Source organism: Aspergillus saccharolyticus (genome assembly GCF_003184585.1).
Source record: "Aspergillus saccharolyticus JOP 1030-1 unplaced genomic scaffold BP01scaffold_1, whole genome shotgun sequence".
In the NCBI taxonomy this organism is placed as follows: domain Eukaryota; kingdom Fungi; phylum Ascomycota; class Eurotiomycetes; order Eurotiales; family Aspergillaceae; genus Aspergillus; species Aspergillus saccharolyticus.
In genome coordinates, this window is record NW_020290611.1 from 82,246 (window position 1) to 98,456 (window position 16,211).

At 51.1% G+C, this 16,211-nt stretch overlaps 7 protein-coding genes across 7 annotated transcripts; 3 read left to right on the forward strand and 4 right to left on the reverse strand.

The window, feature by feature from the left end:
* Positions 1-866: 866 nt before the first annotated feature.
* Positions 867-1,994, forward strand: BP01DRAFT_261783 (glycoside hydrolase family 16 protein; the record flags this gene model as incomplete). Its single annotated transcript, XM_025571305.1, has 2 exons — positions 867-1,338; positions 1,480-1,994. Coding segments are annotated over 2 exons (987 nt in total), but the record flags the coding sequence as incomplete, so codon positions are not given.
* A 1,112-nt stretch (positions 1,995-3,106) lies between these two features.
* BP01DRAFT_287096 (SUMO protease ULP1) lies at positions 3,107-3,835 on the reverse strand (the record flags this gene model as incomplete). Its single annotated transcript, XM_025571489.1, has 1 exon — positions 3,107-3,835. The coding sequence occupies one exon, from the start codon at positions 3,833-3,835 to the stop codon at positions 3,107-3,109; it is 729 nt and encodes a 242-aa protein (XP_025435550.1).
* Positions 3,817-7,123, reverse strand: BP01DRAFT_794 (uncharacterized protein). The gene is made up of 4 exons (XM_025580110.1): positions 7,110-7,123; positions 6,781-7,008; positions 4,103-6,721; positions 3,817-4,034 (listed from the first exon to the last, which is right to left on the reverse strand). The coding sequence occupies exons 2-4, from the start codon at positions 6,820-6,822 to the stop codon at positions 3,864-3,866; spliced, it is 2,832 nt and encodes a 943-aa protein (XP_025435551.1). The 5' UTR covers positions 6,823-7,008; positions 7,110-7,123; the 3' UTR covers positions 3,817-3,863.
* Positions 7,124-7,789: 666 nt separating this feature from the next.
* On the reverse strand, positions 7,790-10,170 carry BP01DRAFT_330771 (PAP2 domain protein). The gene is made up of 5 exons (XM_025573023.1): positions 9,835-10,170; positions 9,539-9,755; positions 8,673-9,440; positions 8,096-8,586; positions 7,790-8,013 (listed from the first exon to the last, which is right to left on the reverse strand). The coding sequence occupies exons 1-5, from the start codon at positions 9,887-9,889 to the stop codon at positions 7,946-7,948; spliced, it is 1,599 nt and encodes a 532-aa protein (XP_025435552.1). The 5' UTR covers positions 9,890-10,170; the 3' UTR covers positions 7,790-7,945.
* A 1,249-nt stretch (positions 10,171-11,419) lies between these two features.
* On the forward strand, positions 11,420-12,667 carry BP01DRAFT_856 (Rho4-like protein). The gene is made up of 3 exons (XM_025580177.1): positions 11,420-11,894; positions 11,951-12,154; positions 12,211-12,667. The coding sequence occupies exons 1-3, from the start codon at positions 11,607-11,609 to the stop codon at positions 12,559-12,561; spliced, it is 843 nt and encodes a 280-aa protein (XP_025435553.1). The 5' UTR covers positions 11,420-11,606; the 3' UTR covers positions 12,562-12,667.
* Positions 12,668-13,208: 541 nt separating this feature from the next.
* Positions 13,209-14,073, reverse strand: BP01DRAFT_419737 (DASH complex subunit DAD1). Its single transcript, XM_025579419.1, has 3 exons — positions 13,768-14,073; positions 13,576-13,638; positions 13,209-13,438 (listed from the first exon to the last, which is right to left on the reverse strand). The coding sequence occupies exons 1-3, from the start codon at positions 13,855-13,857 to the stop codon at positions 13,274-13,276; spliced, it is 318 nt and encodes a 105-aa protein (XP_025435554.1). The 5' UTR covers positions 13,858-14,073; the 3' UTR covers positions 13,209-13,273.
* A 520-nt stretch (positions 14,074-14,593) lies between these two features.
* Positions 14,594-15,955, forward strand: BP01DRAFT_352142 (zinc-binding alcohol dehydrogenase family protein). The gene is made up of 4 exons (XM_025573877.1): positions 14,594-14,764; positions 14,820-14,887; positions 14,947-15,448; positions 15,498-15,955. The coding sequence occupies exons 1-4, from the start codon at positions 14,664-14,666 to the stop codon at positions 15,877-15,879; spliced, it is 1,053 nt and encodes a 350-aa protein (XP_025435555.1). The 5' UTR covers positions 14,594-14,663; the 3' UTR covers positions 15,880-15,955.
* The last annotated feature ends 256 nt before the right edge of the window (positions 15,956-16,211 follow it).

The following is a 16,211-nucleotide window of genomic DNA, read 5'->3' on the forward strand; positions in this document are numbered from 1 at the left end:
GTTTGTCACGCAGTCTTGGAAGGTTCCTCCGTTTGCAGATTGGTGGCTTGCCCTCGTATCAAGGCTGCCTCCTGTGCTCCCTCTGAATCTAAACCTGTATGGAACGTGTACAGTATCGCTAGAATCAGATTTCAGGTTATTTTAGTTGACCGGGATTGAAATCGCTTGGTGCAGCAACCATTGATGAAGTTGGCATGTTTTTATCAGTGCAGTAGTCCCTCCAAGCTTTCTTGGGACAGACAACGAGGCTGAAAGCACCCACAGATTCAAATGGCAATATATCTGGTCGAGACAAGAAATGCCATGCAAGCGCTGGGGTGTACAGGAGTAATTATGAAGAGCATAAACCTCATACAAACTAGTAGTTACTAGTACCAGGCCACTCCACTTTATATACCTCGAGGTCGATAACAACTAAGGCCTCGCCAATTTAGCAAGCAGTATGTCGTCTCCAAAGCATAATAAGTAAATATTTTTTACTGAGCCTCAATGAATGCAGTGTGTACTGTACATACATGCCCCCATCTACGTCAATCCCATACAAAGAGGCGGCGACAAGCGACCTCCTCGATGCTGCGCACCTGCCTTCGGAAGTCTTGTCCGGACTGTATCCAACATCCTCTTTGATAAACATCATGGGACAATTACCATCTAGTCTACGAGGCTATTCAACCTCAATAGCAACGTGAAGCTGTCTACAGCTATATACTTACTCAGCCAATCACTCTTTTAAAGGATCCTATATCTCCTTAACTCCCACCGCAACGATGAGACTCTCCTTCGTCTTCATAGTTCCCAGTCTTTTCCTCATCGCCATCTGCTACGCTCGCTCGACCACTCCTAAAACCAACAGCAATACCAGCGATCACCAGCAATGCGACTGCTATCTCATCTCCGGTCCCGACCCAGGCTACTTCACGCATTACAAGCTGTGGGACTTCCGCAATGCATCGCAAATCCACCCGCAACCCGCATCCCCCAGAACCGTCACGACCAATATCACAACCCTCCTCACCCCCGACGCAGATACAGACAACCTCTACACGACGATGAACCTCTTCTCCCAGACCCCCTTCAGCAAAGACTGGCGCGTGCAGACCTGGGGTCGAGCTGCCGATCCTCTCCTCGCTCCTATCCCAATGACCAACTCCGAATCCAACGTCTTCATGCACACCCCGAGGTCGTCGTCCTCGTCGTCCTCCTCCTCACAAGACAAAAATCAGCAGCCAAACAGCTTCCTAGTACTCCGCACAACCCGCTTCATCAACCACGCGACCACCGCGGAAATCGAATCCCAATTCGGCCTCATCGACCACTGCTCGCTGCGCCTACACATGCGTTTGATGTCTCGGGACACAGCCCTATACAATCCATTTTCCTCCTCATCTTCCTCCTCCTACCCTCCCTCCACAAACGACAAACCCTCGAACCCCAAATTCGTCTACCCTCCTCCGGGCTTTCCCCCCCTACCACCTAAAGCCCCCTCCCCTGCTCCACCCTCCTCACCCCCATCATCACTCCCCTCCACACCCCCTCCTCACCCAGGCAAAGGCAAACCCAATAAAGTTCCCAGCGGCACCTGCGCCGGCGTCTTCACCTACCGCTCTTCAACCTGTGAATCCGACATCGAGATCCTAACCTCCGACGACCCGCACACCATCCACTACGCCAACCAACCGGACTACGACCCGATCAACGATCGGATCATCCCAGGCGCCAGCGCGGTCGTCAACCTCACCCGGCCCTGGACGGAGTGGACGACGCACCGGCTGGACTGGCTGACAGATCAGTCGCGGTGGTACGCGGACAACGTCCTCCAGACAGCCAAACGGTACCGCGTGCCGGACCAGCCCAGCATCATCGTCATCAACCTTTGGAGTAACGGCGGGGCATGGACGGGCGACCTCCGCGTCGGCGAGTCGGTGTACCTCGGGATTGAGTGGATGGAGCTCGTGTATAACCTCTCCTCCTCCTCCTCCTCTTCTATCTCCTCTTCTTCTTCCTTCTTCCCTTCTGCTGCTTTTGCTGGTGAGGGTGCGGTTTCTGCTGCCGCTGCTTCTGCTTCTGCCCTCTCCTCTTCCTCTTCGGTCTCCCTGGGGTCCGAGTCACTGGCGCCGTTATCGTCTCTAGCAGGACAGGTCGCAACGGGTGGTTCGGGTGGCAAGGCTGGGGTGGACGAAGTCTTCGGACAGCATAGCCGTTACCGCCATCATTATTATCGACCAGACATAAACCTCGCCGCCATGGGGCAGGGTCGAGACCGGGGGGACACATTGCGCTATCAGCACGACGATGGTCGGGAGGCGGGAGCAACGCCGTCGACTGTTTACTCGTCGGGCTGTCGGAGACCTTGCTGGGTAGATCGCTGAAAACACGGCCAGCTAGCCACTCTTCTGTATCTGTATAACCTTATTCTTCCAAGTCCATGGATGACTTGCTTTACTATGCATCTTCGGAGTAGAGGATCTTAAGACTTAACGTAGTATCATTGTGACGCGGCCGCTCGAGCAATTATGACTGAGCAACGCTCCTCTTATCTCTCCGTTGATCGGATGGCAGCTCTTATTTACATCAAGAACAGTATCTCTGCCCATGCTTTCCAGACTCGAAACAAACGCATGTCAGGAGCTCAGGCTTCTACTGACGGGGTATTCGCACAAAACAAAAACAGACGCTGAGGACCAACCTCTAACAAGCAGAGCACTGAACACCTCGCTCAAATACAAACATGGAACGCAAACATGACTCTAAACCACATATCCTAAACATCGAGCGCTGAACATCCATGTCACCTGATATGGCCGTATCAGTGCCAACTGCTGGTCCTTCTATTTACATGCTGACCATACACAAACATACAGCTCTTCCGATTCTGCGTTGATGGCCAAGTCGGGCTCGATGGCCTCATTGCTTATAGCCTGAATGCCAAAAACCTTAGTGCCGACAGCCTCACTTTCAAGGCCGTAGTGATCGTTGCAATTGCAATATGCTTCGTTCTTTCGATCTTTTTGTTTCTTTTTTTTTTTTTTTTTTTTTTTTTTTTTTTTTTTGAGGTGCCGCCATCCCCGCTCCGAGTGGCCAGTCAAGTGCTGACCACGACCACTCATCATAGCTTAACCCCCCGGCCCTGGATGGGGACTTCGCGGTATTCGTAGCCCGGGACTTCGGTAGGTACGAAGTCCCCATCCAGGCCTCCATTCATCAACTCCACCACTATCTTCCTTCGCAGGAGTGGGGAGTCTGGAGCCCCATAGGATTGGGGCTCCAGGTTGATGGCGACGGCTTTCGCCGTCGACAGGAGGAAGACACCGCAGTCGGATCCATTGTCTTGCCGAGGGGACAGGGACGGCAGCACCTCCCAATCCTCCTCCACAAACTTTCCCCCCAACTCCCCCCTCAGCCACATTTTGATGAGATCGACATGGCGCTTGTTGAGCCCCCCGAGGGAGTCAAAGTGCTCAATGGTGCGGTCGCACGGCTTCAACACGATGAGTGTCCAATGGGACTTGTCATGGATTGGAACAAACACCGTATCGACGCTGAGGAGGGCTTCGCCCCCAATCTTGGCCCGTGTCGCCCACCTGCGCACAGAATCGTAGCCTTTGTCGCGCAAATTAGAAAAGAAAAAAGAATTGAAAGCGTGAAAGCGTGGCCGATCATTTCGTCCGGAGTTGTTGTTGGTTCGCCGCATATAGTCAATGATCAATGCCAAGTACGCGTTGATAACCTCATCATTGAGCCATTCCAAGGGTGTATAGCACGTCGCTAGATCACGTGCCGTCAATGTTTCTCCCGAAAGTGTGCTTATGATTTTCTTTGACGGTGGACCGGCCATGACTTCTTCGAGACGTTGAACCCATTCTTTAGTTATGTTCAGGGGTAGGGTCGCGTTTTTCCGGCGAGCGACGTTTCGGAGTTTGAGGCTCTCTGGGTGCCGGCTTTCTCCTCCCTGGCTTTTTGCCTGCTGGCTTTTTACCTGCTGACTTATTTCCTGCTGGCTGATCTTCTGATTCTCCTCCTGTATCGCTCTCCACCTTTCGGCAAAGAGAGACTCAGTCCGGCCCGCAGGAATCAGGGGAGGGATGGGGTGGAACAAGCTTACCGCTGACATAGCCCGCCCCATCGGGTACTGTTCAGCTTCACGTCTGAAGGGATCCTGTCCATGTCTGTCCCTTGGAGTCATAGCAGAAGCACCTTGATTGGCGCTGCTGGAGTTTTCAGCCTTCGCATTTCCATTTCTGATCCGCGCACTTCTGCGAAGCTGATTGCTGATGGTCGCTTCGCTAGCAGGTGCCTTGTTCTCCTTCTGTTCTACGAGGCACACTTTGGGACTGGCAGACTTAACGCTTTCCACCATACTCCGCCCAAAATCATCGAGAAGATGGTCGAGACTTGGTGGTGCCGCATCGTACCGATCATCATATGAAAGATTACGGTAGCGGCGGGGCGCTTCATTTATGGGCGTCAAAATATGCTCCGCGGTCACTTCGTGACAGCGGGGAAAGTGAACTCTGCGCGGGGGCTTCGAAGTACCCTGATCGACTTCATCGTCGGCAGCTTGCTTCGGCTTGCTCGACGCACCGGAGGGGCGACGCAATGCAGATTTCAGAGGTCTGATCTGCTCAGCTCGCCGCTTCTCCCCTTTCGACTGCGTTTTCAGAGCCCCTTGAACCCTGCGGCTGCTCGCTTTAGTGCGTTTAGGTGGTGACACAGCTTCGTCAGAGTCAGGCGCGGCACGTTTCTTACTGGCGGTAGCCGAGTTATTGACGATAGCCGAGTCATTGACGATACCCGAGTCGGTATTCGTGACCTCATTACTGACAGCCTCAGTGCCGACATCCATAGTCTCATTGATAACAGTAACATTTTCGACGGCCGAATCGATATCCATAGGCTCGGGTCTTATGATCTCATTGCCGACGGCCAAGTCGGTGTCAGGATTTGCCCAAATGTTGATAGCCGCACGAACTTGCTCAACAGGAGTCTCGTTTCTGATTCTAGCGGGTCTCTGAAAAATTTGCTGCACGCGACGCTTGAAAGTATCAACAACATGGACCGCCCGTCTGGCAGCCTGAGGTGCATGCTGGATCACACCGTTATAAACAGCGCGCGTCATACGATTCTGCAACACGTTGCGATGAGCCGCCCATCTAGCAGCCTGCGATGCACGCTGGATCATGCGGTTGTTGGCAACGCGCATGAGGCGATTTTGCCACATATTTCGGATAGCCGTCATTCTGGACGGACCTTCCTGACGTGAATTTTGTCTATCGACAAGACGTGGAGTGATTGGGGTCCCCCCGGGCCATCTCCCGGGTGGGCGAATTTCAGGGGTGGTCGGAATTTTGGCACTGGCCATTGTCAAGCTGTAAGGAGTCGCTTGGAGGGAGAAAGGTATACTGGGGCGTTCTTCTTCGCCTTCAGATAATTCCAGTCGCCGCTTCTGACCCGCAATCGAAGAAGTTAACTGAGCTGGAGTTGATGAAGTTGGGGCCGATAAAGTAGAGTTGATACGAGGGATGTTGTTGGACTTAGGAGCACGACTAGTGCCATAGTCAGTCGAGTGTGCTAAACCATTGCTCGAAGAAAGGTTGCTCCAAGGCGTGACGCGCTGGGAGCGATCAATAGTTAGAACGAGACGACTATTAAGAGGTGGATTTGAGAATGAAGTTGGAGCTGAAGACGATTGAAATAGGTTGGTCGGGGGAGCAGCCCGTTCACTGCGATTGATATCAAGAGAAGGAGCTGAAGACGAATGAAATAGGTTGGTCGGGGGAGCAGCCTGTTCACTGCGATTGATATCAAGAGAAGGAGCTGAAGACGATTGAGTGAGGTTGGTTAAAGAAGCCCGCTCACTGCGATTGATGTCAAGAGAATGGGCTGAAGACGATTGAGCAAGGTTGGTCGGGGGAGCAGCCTGTTCAGGAGCAGCCCGTTCAGGAGCAGCCCGTTCAGGAGCAGCCCGTTCAGAGCCATCAATGTTAAGGACGGGACGACTATCAAGGGATGAAGCTGGTGCAGGAGACGGGAGAGTAGTCACAGGGCGCTGAATATCTGCAAGCTCGGCATTGAAGCGTGCACGCTCACGCACATACAAGGACCTAAAGGTGTCAACCGCATTATATGGGCGGTGAGAAGAGCCATTCTGAGAATTGTTCGGGGCGGGGTTCGTATGAGACACGTTGATATTAGAGGTAATGTGACTAGTGTTGTGATGAATCGAGTTTGTAGAAGTATTGCTCGAAGAGATATAGTTCCATGGACTAACGCGCTGGGAGCGATCAATGTTTAGGACCGGACGACTAACAAGTCCGTGTCCCATCGGAGTGGGGTCAATATTAGAGACGTTGGTATTGGAAGCGATGTGACTAGTGCTGTGATGAATCGAGTTTGTAGCATTGCTCGAAGAGACATTGGTCCACGGAGTGACACGCTGAGTGCGATCAATGTCTGGGACCGGACGACTATCGAGTCCGCGTCCATGGGGCACGAAATCCGGAACCGCGGGATTCATAAGTGAGCCTCTAGGACGAGTGACGGAGAAGTTGGTAAAGTTCGAAGAGGGGTTGGTCCAAGTAGTGGCGCGCTGCGGGCGATCGAGGTTGAAAGCAGGACGATTTCCACTGGGCACGAAAGGAGTAAAGCGATCAACATTGAAAGGCATAGTGCCGTTGGATGGACGGTCGGATGAGAGATTGGATCTGAGCCCATGCGCAGATTCCTAAGCAAAACGGTTAGTCCTGGAGACACTGCTGGAGAAGATACTAGGTATCGACTCACAGCTTCACCGTACGACGGAGTGATGTAATTGAAGGACGGCATTTTGCCGAAACAATGACAAGGTTCGCAATGGGGGAAGATCGATCGAGACTGTAGGTGTATTACAGGAGAGGAGAGATGATTCAAGTCATGAGAGGAAAGTGATGTATTCGGAGACGATTTTGAAAGTGTTTGTGAGCGAGGCAGCGATCAGAGTGGTGTCAGACGTTTTGGGTGCACGAAGCGTGGCTAGAGACGTGTTGTGAGAAGACGCGTTATGAGTACGAGGTTGGGTTGGGAAGAGGTAAACACCAGAGAGTGGGAGAGAAGAAGGAAGATGAGAGAAATACCTAGGTGGGTGGTGGGTGGTGGGTGGTGGGTGAAGAGAAACTGAGAAAGAGACAGGGAAAGCGCAATCATAACACAGCCATCGCCATGGCAGGCACACAGTAACAAAAATATTTACTGTGGTCGCGCGGCAGCGCATTGGTGTTCCATTGGAAAAAAAAGGGCCCCAGTGAATGTGGTGGGCGCAACAGAGGCAGATGGCAGAGTGAATCTTCGCGCGATGTGAAGTTATTGGGAGTTTGGTTTGGAGATGAATGATTGAGCTCTGTCGGTACGTATTTCATGCTCCAGCTTAAAAAGGCTTAGTGTCGGAAGCTTGACCCTCCTTTACACTCTAAAGTCCGCAATGGAATTTCATCACGTGAAGTTGTGCGTTATGATCTCAGACTGGGTATACTTAATCTATAGTAGTATGTAAGTCTACTTTCAGGTTCCAGATTTTCCTTCTGGTATCACACATAGTTTTCCAAGGCAGAGATGGATTTTTATGACTTCTCTGTGTTATCGTCGGATTGACCTCCCCCTTCCTCGCGATAATGACCCTTTATCTTTCACGATAAGGGTATCCGCATTCAAAACTCAGCAGCCAAACGTCTTGTGATGTACAGTACAGTATGAGGTCTTGTGCAATAGTACTCTGGTGAAAGTAGGATCGGAGCTAAATAAGCTTAAATCAATATAGGTGCAAGAAGCTAGCAGAACACAGCTAAAGCGAAGGAGGTCGTATGTATGTACAAGAAATGTCCCACTATGTTACATCGCCGACGCATGTAAATCTGACCTGCTGGAAAAACCGCACCCAAAAACACGGTTGAACCCAAGTATGCCGATGGCCATGCTAATGCGCCGCAAGACCAATCTGTGAAAAAAGGAGGGGTGCTCCCTCCATGACTATCCAAGCTATGCCTGCCAGCCCAGGTAATGTCAGCACAGTCGATCGACAACAGATTCGCGAATGCAATATTATAATGAGCATGGCGTGACCTACCGGAATAAACCACCAGCTTCGTGACTACTTCAACATCATAACGCACGCGTGGCCGCTTGATTTGCGCAAACAGTTCCTCCTTGTCGGCCTCAATCCCGGCGTCGAATTCGGGAAAGGGGACCGTTGACGAAGTCCCCTGGCAGACAGTGTCAGCAGATGTCGCCAGACCCGGAGCTCCTGTGCCCATCATATGCTCATAGTCATTTAGTTTGGAAGGCCGTCGCGAGAGCTTTGGCGGCTGGGCCTCTCGGGCAGAGGAACTGGTCTGGCCAGCCTCCGTGGTAGCAGTGGCTTTATTGCCGTTAGAGAGGCTCTCACGCCTGCGCTTCTCACGATATGCCAATGTCTCATAGGCGTCGGCTTCCGATTGGGGACCGACAGATATCGCACGTCGCCTTGGATGACGTATCGTAGTGATGAAGGATGGGATCTCGGATAGATTCGGAAGCACTTCATGATCTTTGAGATGCGTGGGAACACGGGAGTATTGCCTGGTACCCCCAAACGATTAGCTCGCTGCTTGGCAGTCCGTTCCCAATTCTATCTCATTCCGCTGAGGGAAAACATCACGACTTACGAAGCATTGGTGAAGAATCGCCGAGGGAGAATGAGTCCAAGCTTTTCCAGACCCCGAAATACCGGCGGAAGCACCCGCAGCATGAAAGGCTTTGTCATTGCTCGCCAAACGAAGAGTAGCAGGACCCCAAGGACTAGTCGGAGAGCAGTCTTCGTCATTTCTACCAAATCAAAATTCGGCGCAGAAGCTTGTACTGACTCATACCACCCCGTCCCCGATTGTGCTAGGTGCCAATAAGCGATCTGAGCACCAAGTGTTACGCCCGCAAAAGCCACGCTATCATCAAAGCATGGGCAGTCATCCGCAGGTTCTGGATGCACGCGAACCAGGGCCAAGATGAGCAAAATGACGACCATGACCCCTTTCCCTGTCGCTGCAAGGATATAATCGTCGATCATGGGTCCATAGGTATACTGCAAGTAGGCTAAAAATCCACCTAACAAGCAACCCGTGATCACATCGCAAAACCCATGCATCCCGCAGTACAAGCGCCCCAATACAATGGAGATCACATAAATATAGGTTAAGCCATGCAGTGCTAAGTTCGCACTAGGGCCAAGAGTGCATTCTGGCGAATTGAGGAGTGAGAGAACATAGACGGCGACCGAGACGGCATTCGTCGAGTGGGTGGAAGGAAATCCGTACTCCAAAGCCGCAGAGCCGGACATTGTGATACGCTGGAGGGGCGGCGATAAGGGCCGTGGCAGACACAACAAGTCCTTGATGAAGCCACTGAAAAAGACGCCTGACGCCAGAAGGTGTACCATCCTGGATGACAGCCACATCGGTCAGCGATTAATTTCCGCCGAGCGCAGAGTTCATGTGCGCTGATCATCTGATTTCAACGCCCGTTGAGGAGCACATACCCACGTCCCAAGCTTGGATATCCGCACCAGAACAGAATTGGGAGGAAAATCATGAAAAAGGTATGCGTGCCCAGATTAGCGGTGAAGGCAAAGTATGAATCCAGAGTCGGAGTTCGAATCTTTTCCTGGCACCAAGCGAGATATGGTGTCTCGAAGCGAATCAATGGAAGCAATTTCTGCCGTGGCCAGTACCGCCAGAGAGGAAGCTGATTACGATCTATCGAAACCCGCAGGTTAAGCCACGGTTAGTGTTTAGACAACGAGACTGACTTCTGCTAGTACAAGTTTGAACATACAATGATCCAGGCTTCTCAGGCCAGCGTCGGGCTGGCCATTTGTGCTGTGACCCATTCGCGATGATATTTGCCCAAGCAGGCAGCGTATAAGATTAGAGAAATGAACTGATTGCAATCCCCCCCATGTGGGTTTCTTCTCGATCCCTGGCGGAAATAGACCCCTTAGGTTCTCCGACCGCCTTAGGGATTCATTAAGGCTTTCAAATGGCCAGAATTGGGCAAATAAGACGGCGCGATAGGGTACCAAGTGGTAGAAGCGACAGAAATATCGATGCCGGCTTAAGGGGACAAGTCAGATACTAAGTGTCCCGCGGCTGGTCACTTATCAAAATTGTGATGTCGAAGTTTGGCGGTCAATGCGCCGCCGCTGGACCTCGAGACCTCCGCGGTCAACGCAGGGACGTGCTGAAAAAAAGTCACGTGTGTACCGATTGGCCACGGAAGACAAGAGACATGCTGAACCAAACCAATCAATAGCAACTCGTGGCTCAGTTTATTCGGGTTGCTTAGTAGGAATGTCTGCACATGATATAATGATATCAATTGCTCAGCTCTATATACGAAAGACCAGGTTTGCAGTTTCAACGCGCATATAGTTATTGGAGGGCTGAAGTATGTACTAGGGAGATATCACGAATACTAGTAATCAAATGAATGTACTGGGGTGCATGGAGGCTGGTGGAGGCTGGGAGCAAAACTTCAATGCTCCGACCAGTGGTGGATTGTATTACGTCAGAAGACAACCAAGCAAAGCCTTGATCGGAAACTGTCATAAGGGTGCGGCCTGGAGCAATTACGCAAGGAACCACAGTAGACAGATGCCATCCAAGAGATCGGAATCAATCCTAGCACTAGAAGCCATGACCCCAATTCAACGATCGAATGCGATGCGAAGGACACCAAAGAAGTTAGCAATCATGGATGTACGAGTAGTTACTCCGTAGGTAGGAGGAATAAGCTGGATCGAGCCTTGATTCTAGCGCAGTCAAGGTCCACTAATTCAAGGAATTGGCCCAGCTGTGACGAATCTACTAAAAATAAATATGTACAGTAACTACTGTAGTTGAATGTGTACTGTGTAGTCATCGAGTGCATCAGAAATTGAGCTGAAACTGGACTGGACTTGCTGCTTGACCGGTCAGGGACTGAAAAGTGAGCCCTTCAAGCTTCAAGTTCAATGACAGCAGAGACGGTGCGTCATTTTGTCCCGCGGCGTTGCTATGGCAGCTCATCGGCCGGTAAACATCGGTCTGGCGGTTTCATGTCAGCCGCAATGGGGGGGGGCCCTCGCTGCAACAGCAGAGACTAGGCACCAAACTAGCACCACTAGCATCACCAGCCCCATTGACTGGGTCCTCGACCATCGGTCACTCGTCTACTCCCCGTAAGAGGATTTGATCTCGAAGCCTGACATCCCTTTCTCCCCCATTTGAACGTCTTCGTGCTGGTTTCGCGTTATTGTTTTTCTTCTAATCTTCTTCCCCTCCCCCTCCTCCACCTCCACCTCCGCCTCCACCACTACTACCTTCGATCTCCTCCTTCGTGCAGCAACCTCGCAGCGACGTGTCGCCTTTCGAACTTCATTTTGACAAGAAAGGAAATTTCACGACTACCTACCATATTTTGAACCGCTTGGCTCTTGCATTCAGACAAAGCGGGTGGATCTGGAATAGCGACTATTGTCTAGAAGTATTTTCCTGACCGACACTTTTCCCCCCTTCCGGGATACGACTGGACACCCACATTCCACCAATTCTCCTATTCCCGCCATCATGTCAGGTACCATGTATGATGACCAAGCTTATGCACCCTCGCGTCGTCATTCACTCGCGACTCCTCCTCAGTCCATGAACCCGCGAAATGGCCGGACGCGCAGCCAGAGCGTCCGAGTCAGCAACAGCACCGTCAGCACAAACACCAGTGTCTCGAGCGGAAGGATGTCGGAAGCCACAAACATCACGCAGCCGCCGGCATATTCCAAAAAGTTCGTGGTAGTGGGCGATGGTGGATGCGGAAAAACCTGTCTCTTGATTAGTTATTCGCAAGGTTATTTCCCGGAGGTAAGTGCCCTGCAGCGGATTTGATCTTCCAATTCCAACTAACCACCCCGGCCCAGAAATATGTCCCTACCGTATTCGAGAACTACATCACACAAACTACTCATCGTGCTTCTGGAAAGACAGTCGAGCTCGCTCTCTGGGACACTGCGGGCCAGGAAGAATATGATCGTCTACGGCCGCTGTCGTATCCAGAGACAGATCTCCTCTTTGTTTGCTTTGCGATTGACTGTCCCGCCTCGCTAGAGAATGTGATGGACAAGGTATGTTCGACTCTCGCTGGTCTGCTAGCGGTAGAGACATCTGACAAAGTACATAGTGGTACCCTGAAGTCTTACATTTTTGTCCGACCACCCCGCTCATTCTGGTGGGCCTGAAGTCAGACCTTCGCAACAAGAGAACATGCATCGAGCTTCTTAAGACACAGGGTTTAACGCCGGTAACGCCAGAGCAAGGTGAAGCAGTGGCGCGTCGCATGAATGCATCCTACGTGGAATGCAGTAGCAAGGAGATGCGTGGCGTCGACGGCGTCTTCAGTCTGGCGGTTGACACGGTTATTTCTGCCGAAGAACAGGACTTTAGCGACCGCCAAACGTCAAGCGCTGGGAGCAAACCCCGAGTTGGGGGCGGCGGCAAGAAGGTCAAGAAGCGTAGCTGCAAGATCCTGTAAGCGGTGGGCTTGTTTGTGTTCTCTACTCACTTTCCCGACTTCTGTTGGACTGTCTTTCATCCTTGATTACCCCGAACTTTCTATTACCCTCTTGAAAACTCATGCCACACAAAAGCCTGGTTGCTTTGGCGGCTACACCGACTCTCCTTACATATGATATGACATAGCGAAAGTGAAATGGACCCCGGACAAGGCCGGAACCCTCTGACTTATGAATGTTGGTTTCGTCCCCGTTTGGGTTCTTATGTGTTTCTTGAAATATGCCGGCGGCTTTCTGCTTTTATTCATTCACCTCATGTTGTTATACCTGCTTGCCTTGATGATTGTCCCCGTCAACTACGATTTCACTAAACATCTCACGCTCCTGTTTCCTTCTTTCAATGCTTTCAATGCTTGATGTCTGTTATGAGATTGGCCAGATGGCCTTTATTCGTTATGCATGAGATAGGTGTTTACTGGCGCAAGCGAAACCCCCCCATGTGACCGAACACGAGAACCACTCCAACAAACCTCGATGAGAGATAATCAGCAATCCAGTTTGCCTGGAGAGTAGCGTTTGTATTGTCGAGATAAGAACCGTAGAAAAGCATACGCAATAACCCATTTCCGGTCGTAGTAGATAAACAGATCCACGCCATACTCAAACGCCCAAAAAAAAAAAAAACCAGAAATGTCGTACAAGTCCGCCTCCTTGACTCCCAAGATGACGGAATCAAGCTTCAGCATTCTTCATCTCCTCATCGGGCAATTCACTCTGCCCCTCTGCCTGCCCTTCCTCTTTACGCCGATCCGAAGCTTCAGGTTCCTCGGCCGGCCGGCTCATGAAATTCTCGAATCGCGACCAAAGAGCTTCGACAGAGCCGAACTCATTCCCCACCTTGAAGCAAGGCCATGAAAATTAGCATTTTCGTTCTTCTTTCCTTGCATAATAGAAGCATAGAAATTTCAGTGGGACCAGCCACCGGAAACACGGGAAGTGAAAGACTGAGGGTGGGCGGCGGGGCTGAAACCTACAGAGATGATGCTCTCTAAGTTCCGATTGAGCCGGTTCATGTTCTGAAGAACTTGTTCCATGCCCTATTCTCACATGTGAGCTCAGTTCAACTTAAACGAGTTCTGTGTTGTCGAGGCGCCTGAACAACAAGATGAGGGTAGTCGCGCCTATACGCTCCCACCAAGGTGAAACGCGGATCGGATCTGCCTTACCACAGCAATCTCCCTCACTAGTTCCGCCCGTTGTTGCTCGAAGACTGTGGGGGTCGTTGATCTGGATTTTGCGCCGGGGGTCGTTGACATCTTTGCTTGGGTGAGCGGAGCTCGGGTTCTGGGAGCACTCTTGCAACAGTGGAGGGGGTTTTTTCGGTCGAAAAATTTGCCACGAAGTGGGATTTGTGATTCAATGCCGAGTTACTCGGGTTCTTTATTGATTCAGTGATACCGACTAAGTACCCTGGTTCTTGTTCCGTCTGTCTGCGCGTGGATTGTGTTTGGACGTTTCGTCTAGTGGCGGGGCGCGGGGCGCCCCCCGGTGCCTGGTTGTTCCCATTTGGGATTGGCTTTGTTTATTGTGCCGCCTGAATGCTCACACCGCTCAGATGTCCGCCCTTGCTTATCGATAAGACTGATGCAGGGTCCTCGTGTCTCTGCAGCGATAACGGTCCTTGTTCATGGTATGTCCAGAGAGTCAGGGAGGAGTTTATTCGAGCTTGATGAGATCTTTTGTTTTGCTGAGCTTATGTCTGAGTCTATTCAAATATCGCTTACTACATTGACTATCCGAGATGACAACCGGTTGCACGCGCTGCGATGCTGTTTTATCTCTTCGACCACAGCGGAGGATGTGACTTTCGTTCAGCTGACTTGTGCATCTTATTCGGAGGGCGCTTTTGCTAATTTATCTACGCTCTGAAGAGAACCAGATTCTTACAGGTCAGCACTGAGCATATTTGGTGTGCAAAGCCACTGGTCATAGCCACAGAGCATATAACACTTTTGACGTTCGAGTGACGTAACCTTCCATCTGGCTTATAAGCTCACCTCCTGATTCACCGCTATATTCTGAATGAAACATCGTATCCACAACCCTGACAACTCGAGTCATTATGAAAGCGATTGGTGTCGAAGAATACGGCCCTGTTGATCATCTCAAGGCACGGGATATCTCGAAGCCATCCGAGCTGCAGCCTCGAGATCTTCTAGTTCGGTACGAGCGACAAATTAATCTGCTGCCGTGAACAATGACTAAGAGAGCTTCTTAGGGTTAAGGGCGTCTCTGTCAATCCAGTGGATACCAAGGTGAGAAACGGAACGTACGATGACTACCCAGGCAAGTTCATTCCCATCGCCACTCTAGGTAAATAGGGTCAACTGCTGACTAATTGCCAGATTACTATGACCGCGTCCCTCGACCGTTCCAAATCACCGGATACGATGCTGCAGGTGTCGTAGAAGCAGTGGGTTCTGAGTGCTCCTTCTTCAAAGTTGGAGATGAGGTATTCTACTCCGGAAGTCCTATCAGACAGGGCTCCAATGCAGAATATCAATTGGTGGATGAAAGGAGTGTGGGGCACAAACCGAATCGCCTTGACTTCGTCGAAGCTGCTGTCATGCCTTTGACATACATTACGGCTTATGAAGCTCTTGTCGAGCGGCTGGGTGTCAGGAAAGGTGAAAGGACATCTTTGTTGATTATCAACGGCGCTGGTGGAGTTGGTGCTGTAGCCATTCAGATTGCACGCGTATTGCTTGAGATCCCTGTGGTCATCACGACAGCCTCACGACCGGAGACGGTGAGCTTCGCCAAAGAGATGGGTGCTACTCACGTCGTCAATCATCGAGAAGACGTTCCTAAACAGATAGCAGATCTGAATCTTGATCTACCATTGAAGTAAGAATTAGCTTGACTTCGATTGTGACACTAGCTAAATATGATCCAGGTACATCTTTATCACACACTCAACGGACCAGTACATGGACACGTGTGCGAAGATCTGCTCCCCGTTCGGCAAAGTCTGCTCGATTGTGCAAGGTCAAGCGAAGATGTATGGAACCGAGTTCATGTCCAAATCATTGACATTCGTCTGGTGTCTTCTTGGCACGAAGCCGTATCACAAGGTTGACGTTGAATCGCACCACCGTATACTGGAGGAGTTGTCGGAGCTCATAGACTCTGGGAAGATCAAATGCCACTTGACCAAGCGACTGAAGCTCACGCTCGAAGGGGTCAGGAAAGGACACGAAATCCTTGAATCTGGTGGAAGTATCGGCAAAGTGGGGTTAGGCCCGGACGAGGCAGGACCTGGAGAGCCCTTCGCTTGAGCTGATAGAGATAGGAATATTGCTATTTTGTAATCACCTCTTAGTAGCGGCAGTAATATGAACGACTGGATCACTACCCACGATATTCCCGCGATAGGCAGGGTCTTCAGCTGCATGGCATGTTAAGGCGGGGAAAAATCATGCTTATCTTCTCCATAAGCCGTTTGGCACCGACTCTCTGGTGTGATTTCGGCTGAATACGGCTGCAGGCGTAGTTATTTCTTTCCCAAAATGGACCTGCTTAACTACTCTAGTGTTTTGCCTTTCTGCATGTTGGACCCTTTGCCCGCTGACCCCTTAACTTTTCGCTCGTTTTGACATCTATGCACATC

Coding starts and splice junctions, on each gene's coding strand:
- BP01DRAFT_794 (XM_025580110.1), bottom strand. CDS start 6,822: ATGCCGTCCTTCAATTACATCACTCCGTCGTACGGTGAAGCT. Junction 6,722..6,780: donor CTCCGTCGTACGGTGAAGCT/GTGAGTCGATAC, acceptor CGTTTTGCTTAG/GAATCTGCGCATGGGCTCAG. Junction 4,035..4,102: donor TGGGGCGGGCTATGTCAGCG/GTAAGCTTGTTC, acceptor CTTTGCCGAAAG/GTGGAGAGCGATACAGGAGG.
- BP01DRAFT_330771 (XM_025573023.1), bottom strand. CDS start 9,889: ATGGGTCACAGCACAAATGGCCAGCCCGACGCTGGCCTGAGAAGCCTG. Junction 9,756..9,834: donor CCTGAGAAGCCTGGATCATT/GTATGTTCAAAC, acceptor GGGTTTCGATAG/ATCGTAATCAGCTTCCTCTC. Junction 8,587..8,672: donor CGATTCTTCACCAATGCTTC/GTAAGTCGTGAT, acceptor TGGGGGTACCAG/GCAATACTCCCGTGTTCCCA.
- BP01DRAFT_856 (XM_025580177.1), top strand. CDS start 11,607: ATGTCAGGTACCATGTATGATGACCAAGCTTATGCACCCTCGCGTCGT. Junction 11,895..11,950: donor CGCAAGGTTATTTCCCGGAG/GTAAGTGCCCTG, acceptor ACCCCGGCCCAG/AAATATGTCCCTACCGTATT. Junction 12,155..12,210: donor TAGAGAATGTGATGGACAAG/GTATGTTCGACT, acceptor CAAAGTACATAG/TGGTACCCTGAAGTCTTACA.
- BP01DRAFT_419737 (XM_025579419.1), bottom strand. CDS start 13,857: ATGTCAACGACCCCCGGCGCAAAATCCAGATCAACGACCCCCACAGTC. Junction 13,639..13,767: donor TAGTGAGGGAGATTGCTGTG/GTAAGGCAGATC, acceptor ATGTGAGAATAG/GGCATGGAACAAGTTCTTCA. Junction 13,439..13,575: donor ACTTAGAGAGCATCATCTCT/GTAGGTTTCAGC, acceptor CCTTGCTTCAAG/GTGGGGAATGAGTTCGGCTC.
- BP01DRAFT_352142 (XM_025573877.1), top strand. CDS start 14,664: ATGAAAGCGATTGGTGTCGAAGAATACGGCCCTGTTGATCATCTCAAG. Junction 14,765..14,819: donor CCTCGAGATCTTCTAGTTCG/GTACGAGCGACA, acceptor AGAGCTTCTTAG/GGTTAAGGGCGTCTCTGTCA. Junction 15,449..15,497: donor AATCTTGATCTACCATTGAA/GTAAGAATTAGC, acceptor AATATGATCCAG/GTACATCTTTATCACACACT.